This window comes from Esox lucius, chromosome 18, assembly GCF_011004845.1.
Source record: "Esox lucius isolate fEsoLuc1 chromosome 18, fEsoLuc1.pri, whole genome shotgun sequence".
Taxonomy (NCBI): Eukaryota; Metazoa; Chordata; class Actinopteri; order Esociformes; family Esocidae; genus Esox; species Esox lucius.
The window spans coordinates 17,656,548-17,664,338 of record NC_047586.1 but is presented as its reverse complement, the minus strand read 5'-3'; the positions used below and the strand labels follow the sequence as shown (position 1 = coordinate 17,664,338).

The following is a 7,791-nucleotide window of genomic DNA, read 5'->3' as shown; positions in this document are numbered from 1 at the left end:
TATTTGTATATGTTGATTTTGTAATCAGTTAAAGCATATAGAAAGAAAGAAAGAAAGAAAGATGATCCAATAACAATAACCCCCCCAATGTTCAAACCAAATCTACGCCCTTGCGCATGCAGAACAAAGAGGCTCCTACATCCATGACTGTAACAGCCAGGAGCCACTTGACGGGACATGGGAAAATTAAGGAGGAGAAAAAGGGAGGAGAGATAGAACCCCCAGCACATGAAGATGACTTGGTGCTTGGTACAGACCGGGCACCATTATATCCAGTGTTTAGAGAAGGGGATATTGTCTTTAGACACACAGAATAGCAAGCCCATAACTCAAGTCACTGGAAAGCAAGATAAGAGAAAGTTGAGTAGGAAGGCGGAGTCACAGAGCGAAACAGACACTGAGGGAGAGGTGAAACCGTTCAAGGCAAGGGCAGAGAAAGAGGAGCGAGAAGGGAAGGCGACTAGGAGAAAATAAACAGGATGAGATTACAGGGGCCAGAAAGAAAAGATCAGGCCGTACTAAAGGCAGGTTAGGTGAGGACTCAAGGTCGGGGTCGGACGATAGTGACACAGTGAGAAGGACCAGAACTAGGCAGAACAAAGGAAATTCATATAGAGGACGGGTGGTACTCACAGGCAATGCAGTAGGGAGATGGACTGACTCAGACGAAGACAACGACGCAGACATTAGTGGAGATGGGAGTAAGGGAGACGTAGACGTATACCCTCTGCCGCGTACGCCCCCACCAGAACAAAAACTACAACATGACGCAGTAGAATCAATTCAAAAGACTCAAAATAAAATGTATACGCGGTCACAAGCAGGGGAAGCTGGTTGTGCTGGGTTTCAGCTGCCTCTCTTTAGAGTGGGAGGCGGCGAACTGCGATATAAACCATTGGGGCTGGGAGACATACAGGCACTGGTAGATAAATTACCCCCGATGGGAGAGGGAGGTGGACTATGGTTGTCACAATTTGATAAACTCACAGCTGGTCAAATGTTGGCACTGGGGGACTGGAGGGCAGTAGCCGCCCGAGCCATGTCTGCCCAGGATATGATTGAGATAGAAAAAGGGGCCACCACTAGGCGGAACCCTGATGACACCCCTTTCGGTCAGGTGGTCGGGCGCATAGCCACGGCCCTGAGGGAACGATTTCCCTTGCCCGCTGGGGCCCCGATGCCCAAGTTACCTTGGGAAAAAGAGCAACACCCTAGACAGTATCTAGAAGCATGTAAGGACACATGGGCCAAACACACAGGGCACCACCCGGGGAAGGGAGGTCTGCAGCAGGAGTGGTTTAGAAGGGCGGTCTTAGAGGGACCTCCAGAGAAAATAAAAGAGGCAATGATGGCAAATCCTGACTTGCCAGGTAGTGAATCACACATATGGGAAAGACACATAGTGCATCATTTACAGAGAGCTAAAGACGAGGAGACAGAGAAAGTCAAACAGATACAGTAACTGAAAGAGAAGTTGTTGCGCTTACAGCTGCGGGAGGCCAAAGTAAAGGCAAACGAGTGTAAAAAGAAACATAAGCAGATGGCAGCCCTAGGCTCAGGAGAACCTGACACACCCGATTTATACCCTGTTCCCACATGGGCACCCCAACCTCACAGTGGCCGGGGGGCATTCACCGCGCCCTATCGACCAGGGACTCCGAGGGGAGGTTATGGTAGGAGGAGGGGGCGGGGTAGAGGCAGAGGGGCTCCAGGAGCCCAAGTCCCATACGGAGCCTGCTTTACGTGTGGTGACCCGAACCACTGGTCCAGAGACTGCCCACAGAACACTGCAAGGGGCAGAGGATACCCAAACCAGGGGGCAGCTCCAGTTGCCAACCCACACGCCGTCCCACCACCTAGTGCACCTGGACAATACCCACTCTCTTATGAAGGAGGGTGGGACCAGGCGTGACGGTCTACAGGGAGGGGAGGGGACAGCGGGGGAAGGGCAGACCCTATGCTGTCCCTGAATGTCGACGGGAAGGACTTCCCCTTTCTGGTTGACACAGGTGCCACTTTTTCCACCATCACCACCCCTCCCGTCACAGGACTACTATCCTCCAAGACAGTGGAAGTTGTGGGGTTTGAAGGAGTGGGACAGACTTTGCCAGTGACATTTCCTCTTAAAACGATACTGGGTAAACAGGCCCTCAGCCATCCGTATGTGGTGTCGACAAACACGCCAGTGAACTTATTGGGGAGAGACTTGTTGATAAAACTGGGGGCTAATACCTTATGTTCTCCAGATGGACTAACTGTCACGTTACCAGACGGGACCTCGACTTCAAGTGGAGGCCGTGGATCTCCCTCCTCGAGCCGTACTTTCCTCCGCCAGACCCCCCACATGTAACCCTATTTTATGATCGGCAGGGCGATGAGGTGTATAGAGAGGGGTTTGGGGATGTAGTGTGTGGGGACACGTGGCAGGTCGGGTCTAAATTCATATATGTAGGCCCTGAAGGGGTAGCGGCAGATGTACAGTTGACAGAGGAGCAGGATCAGTGGTACATGATGGTGGAGGAGTCCTTCCTGTATGTGTCACTGGCCCTGCATCCTAAACATCAAGCAAAAGACCTGGGGCCCATGGTTAAAAGGGCGGTCGAATGTACTGATTGGACACTCACTCAGGCGCCAAACGTATTGTACTCACACAGCTGTAAGACGTAAAAATTATTCACCTGAATTGACCTGGCTAACGCTTTTTTCTGTCTCCCACTAGCAGAGGAACTTCGTGATATTTTTTCTTTCACACATAGGGGTCGGCAATGGCGATACACGCTTTCCCCTGGCATATTCAACCAGGTACTGAGAGAAGCGCTGCAGGGATGCTGCCTGCCGACAGGGGTAACTTTGGTCCAGTACATAGACGACCTGCTGCTGGCGGCCCCGACGGTGGCCACCTGCATCCAAGCTACAATGACGGTCCTCACCAGACTGGCAGAGAAAGGGTTCAAGGTATCAAAAGAAAAGCTACAGCTGGTAAGGACGCAGGTCTCCTTTCTGGGCAGAGTAATCTCGCAGAAGGGAGCGGGGCTTTCCCCAGCTCACCGCACAACCATCCTCCACCATCCTAAACCCACTACTGTTCAGGAAATGCTATCATTCCTGGGGCTCACGGGGTACAGCCGCAATTACATCCCAAACTACTCAGGGCTCACAGAGCCACTTAGAGCGCTAGTTAAGGAGCAGGGAATGCGTAAACTTAAAGCCACTCTCAAGTGGACTTGCCCGGCCGACCAGGCCTTCATTTTGCTGAAACAACAACTAGCCACCGCAGCTGATCTGGCCATACCTGACTACACAAAACCCTTTTTTTTTAGATGTTTCTGAAACAGGTCAAGTCATGAACGGGGTCCTGTTTCCGAAAAAAGGGGGAGATAGGAACATCCTTATGTACATAAGCGTAGGATTTGACAAAACCGAAAAAAGGCACCCCACCTGCACCGGACCGGTGCCAGGAGCGGACCCCAGGACACGGCGGGACCACGAGCGAGTGAAGGAGACAGAGGACGGCGTCAGGGGAATAGACTCTTAGGGGAAAGAACTGAAGAATACTGTAACAAAAGGGGGTATAGGACACCGAGTGGCTACCACTCGTACCAAGATGACAGGGTTACAGAGAAAGGTCTGGGGAGATGATAGTAGAATGAAATGGTATATGGACATTGGTGGAATAATGATGTGTGTTGTATGTTGTTACAGGTTTCCCAGGTTGGCATCGGGTCTTCATTCCCCCAGCGAAGAGGTTCGCGACCCCACCTGAGGACACCTGTTTGAGGAAATTTGGGGGATTGAATTGGACTATGTCAAGGGGTCACATACGAGCATTCTGGGATAGATAATCCGCTGGAGGAATGGATGATCTCGATGTTCGGCCAGTGGAGAGGTTTGATAATGTCTGTTCTTTTATCGCTATCTACCTTTGGTGCTATAATGGTTACTTGTGGGTGTTGTTGTATCCCATGCATAAGAGGGCTTGCCATGAGAGTGATCTCTACAGCCATTGAGAAGGCTCCAGGACCCCCACCAGGAATGCTGATGCCTCTACTGGAGCAGCATGACCTGGGAGAACTGGAGCTTGGCGAATAGGGGTGATCTCTCTGGGGAGAGATCAAAAGGGGGAATTGTAGATGTAGTGATTGTATGAGTTAGTGAACTGTTGTAAGCTGTTGTAACCAATGAAACAAAATATTAAATGTTTGTAATATGAGCTGAACCTGAAGGAGCAAGTAGAATAGGAAACCCTGTTCAAGCGGTTGCCAGGGAGAGAAAGCTTTAGTATGTCTGTCTTTTGAGAAACAGGACACAGGTTAGAGACACACACACATAGTCTGACAGGCCAGACAGAAACCAGGAGGTGACAAGAAGATGTTTGCGTTTATCCTTATAAGGAATAGAACTGGAACTGGACCAATAGCACACTTGTTTTGTGAATTTAACGACTCTATCTTTTGGGCGTAGTAGAAGTATAAAATGATCTGTTGAATGTTGATCCTTAGACATTGCGCGGCGACACCTTGTCTCCAAAAGCTTTTGTAATAAACGGAATATGCGGTACGGTAATTGAGCTAACTCCTGGTGTTTTATTCTCCTTTCCAACAAACCAACTCGGGGAAGTGTTAGACTTCAACACCTTCCAAAACACATCTTTAATTACACTGCAAGTGTATACTGTCCTATGGGTATATTGAATACCACTAGCTGCATCTTTAAACAAAGCAGAATTCTCAGTATTTACTGTATAGCTACATGAGTAGCCTAACATGGCTGCAGTGGTAAATCAATTGTTAATCTCTGATAACTGGTCACTAGCGGACGATAAGTCCCCATACTTTCAGTATTATTATTTTTTTTTTACAAAAATAATTATTAAACTGTAATTTAATCGAATTTTTGTCTTGGATTTTACTATTTAGGTGCATGGCAGTACCATCAAATTTAAACGCTAAAACCATGGTATGTCGCTAATTTCATATTAGTAAAAAAACGTATTTTGATTAAGCAGAAAAAGAAAGGCAAGAAAAAAAAATATTTTACTTGCTGTCGCACCTTGTAAAGAGTCTTTTAAATTAATGTTTCACGGTTCGTACCATCGCATACACCATTTAGAAGGACCGTATCCAGCAACGTCAAAATGCATGGGAAAATCGGCTTGTAAAAATGTACTTATCATCGTGGAAAGTCGGTGAACAACGTTGGTCAGTGGTCACCTCATTTCAAAGTGTGTTGACCTATGGATAAAAGTGTCCGAATTGGTCCTACATGTTGACTTAATTAACAGTACTAACACGTTAATTTAATAGGTTGACCACACGTTTCAAATGTGACGTGGAAAACGCCAAAATAAATAATGGGTAAACCACCCAGTCATCATGGAAACTGTTGCAGAAGAACCGCCCCCATCCCTGAACTTCACGTGTAAGAGCCGGACTTTCAGTTAACGCCTTACGTACATATGATCCTTCCTTTCATTTGTGGCGGAAAGGTAGCTTACATCACTGGTTGAATGTGGGCGTACGGCATAGGGTGAAATACATTGATTAATTCAATTGCAAATAACTTGACCTCACTTTTTAGGATGTAAATCATATAGACGAGATCGTGACGAATGTTTGGAGGGGCCAGCAAACGGTACGTTCGCAGACAAACCAAATCAAATGTTTCCGGAACGGTTCGAAAGGAGACGACTTCTGGAAGAAAGATCCAAAGTCAAATTGAAATAACTTTATTTGCAGGACTTAACATTGTAGCCTACATAATTGCCGAGCGTACTCTGGGAATAATATGCATTTAATTTTAAACGGAACATTGATATAATGATCAAGGTTGCCAACAGGACAGTTAGTAGAACAGTAACCAATTGAAGAAATAATTAACATATATACAATAATAATATTAATATCACTTATTGGTCTGTCAGACACTCTCGTCTTGTGACAGGCCACAACATGGTGTGCTGTAACTCTCCAGGGACAGTTTTAAGAATAGAGTCTTACCATTGCTCAACTTTTTGAATTACATGGCTATGTAATGATACAAAAGATGGTGAATGTATTTTAGATGTTGGTAAAATATGTTCGTAAATACGTTTTTATTAGTAGTACATATTGGCCTAATTCAGGACTGAATGTATTATTTTAAGTGTTTCTCTTGACATATAGGGGAATCCCATGGAATTTTGCATGCAGGGTTTCAGTGGGGTGTTTGTCACATTGAGGAAATCTTGTTTTGCTATTGGACCTTGCAGCCTTAAGTGCAATTGCTTTAATTACTCATTGATTTCATGTTTGCAAAAACTTTTCATTTCCTGGTGCTTTTATTAACAACGTTTTCTTTCTTTTTCAGGACAGAAAAATGTTAACAACAACTTCCTGCAGAAACCCATATTCGGCATTATTAGCTGCTTTTGTGGTTACGAGTTCAATAGTCATTGTACAAAAATTTTACTTACCACAATTATCTACCACTATATGTCCATCCACATTGGAGGATTTCACATTGGTAAAGGACAAGCCTCTTCTTTTGCTGTGGTTCTGGCCACTGGGCGTGCGATGGAATTTTGGGAGCTGCAAAACCCTATTCAACATCGATAACTGTGTTCTTACAGATGACCGATCCCTTTACGACAAAGCAGATGGAGTTATCATTTTCCACAAAGACATCAGCCATGACATGGCAAACCTGCCTAGGTCTCCTCGTCCACCTTTTCAGAAGTGGATCTGGTTTCATGTGGAATCACCAACAAATACAGCAAAAATACCAGGCCTGGAAAACCTCTTTAATCTCACCTTGAGCTATAGACGAGACGCTGACATCACTGTGCGAAATGAATTGACAGTCTTGAAAAGGACTGAAATGGAAGGGGAATTTGTGATGCCCAAGAAAGACAAAGTAGTTTGTTGGATTGTGAGCAACAATGACCCTTCAACTGGGACATCAACCAGAGCAAGGTATTATCAAGAGCTTGTGAAACACATTAAGATACATGTTTATGGAAGAGCTTTCACAGGACGTCGTTTAAGGTACGAGGAGTATTACCCAACTCTTGCCAGCTGTAAATTCTACCTTGCATTTGAGAATTCAATCCACAGAGATTACATCACAGAAAAAGTGAACGGACCGCTTGTCGCAGGAACTGTACCAGTAGTCATGGGTCCGCCTCGAGAGAACTATGAACAGTTCATCCCACCTGAATCTTTTATTCATATTAATGATTTCTCTAATGCAAAGGCACTGGCTGACTTCCTGCTTCAATTGGACCAGAATGATGAGATGTATCTAAATTACTTTAAGTGGAAGAGGTACTTCAAAGCCAAGCCCCACCTCCTGAAATTAGAGGAAGAATTCATTCAACCTGTCTGTACAGCCTGTGAATACATGGCAAGAGACAATAAATACTACAATGTTGTTCATGACCTTTACAATTGGTACTTTGGTTGAAATATTCTGTTCTATGTATGTATGTACAGTGGATATTAAATGTCTACACACCCCTGTGACAATGCCAGGTTTTTTTGATGTAAATTTTCCACTTTTAATATGACCTATATTGTGAAGAATTCAATTGAAAAACAAATTAAAATCTTTGAAGGGGAAAAGGAACAATAAAAACCTTATGGATGAGCAATTCTTAATATGTAGCAGTAGCCTTTCAAAATAAAAGTTGTTTATTTTCATTTATTTTAAAACATGTCCTCAAACCTTTGAAATCCTCTGCTGCCCCAAATTTGGGTTGCGATCCAACAGGTGCGATCCATCTATAATATACATATAAAAGACAGTTTATATATG

The 7,791-nt window shown here is 45.0% G+C and overlaps 1 protein-coding gene across 1 annotated transcript; it reads left to right on the top strand.

The window, feature by feature from the left end:
• Positions 1-5,401: 5,401 nt before the first annotated feature.
• Positions 5,402-7,499, top strand: LOC105017587 (4-galactosyl-N-acetylglucosaminide 3-alpha-L-fucosyltransferase 9-like). Its single transcript, XM_020056038.3, has 3 exons — positions 5,402-5,418; positions 5,578-5,631; positions 6,346-7,499. Exon 3 carries the CDS (start codon positions 6,355-6,357, stop codon positions 7,438-7,440), a length of 1,086 nt encoding a protein of 361 aa, XP_019911597.2. The 5' UTR covers positions 5,402-5,418; positions 5,578-5,631; positions 6,346-6,354; the 3' UTR covers positions 7,441-7,499.
• Positions 7,500-7,791: the final 292 nt, after the last annotated feature.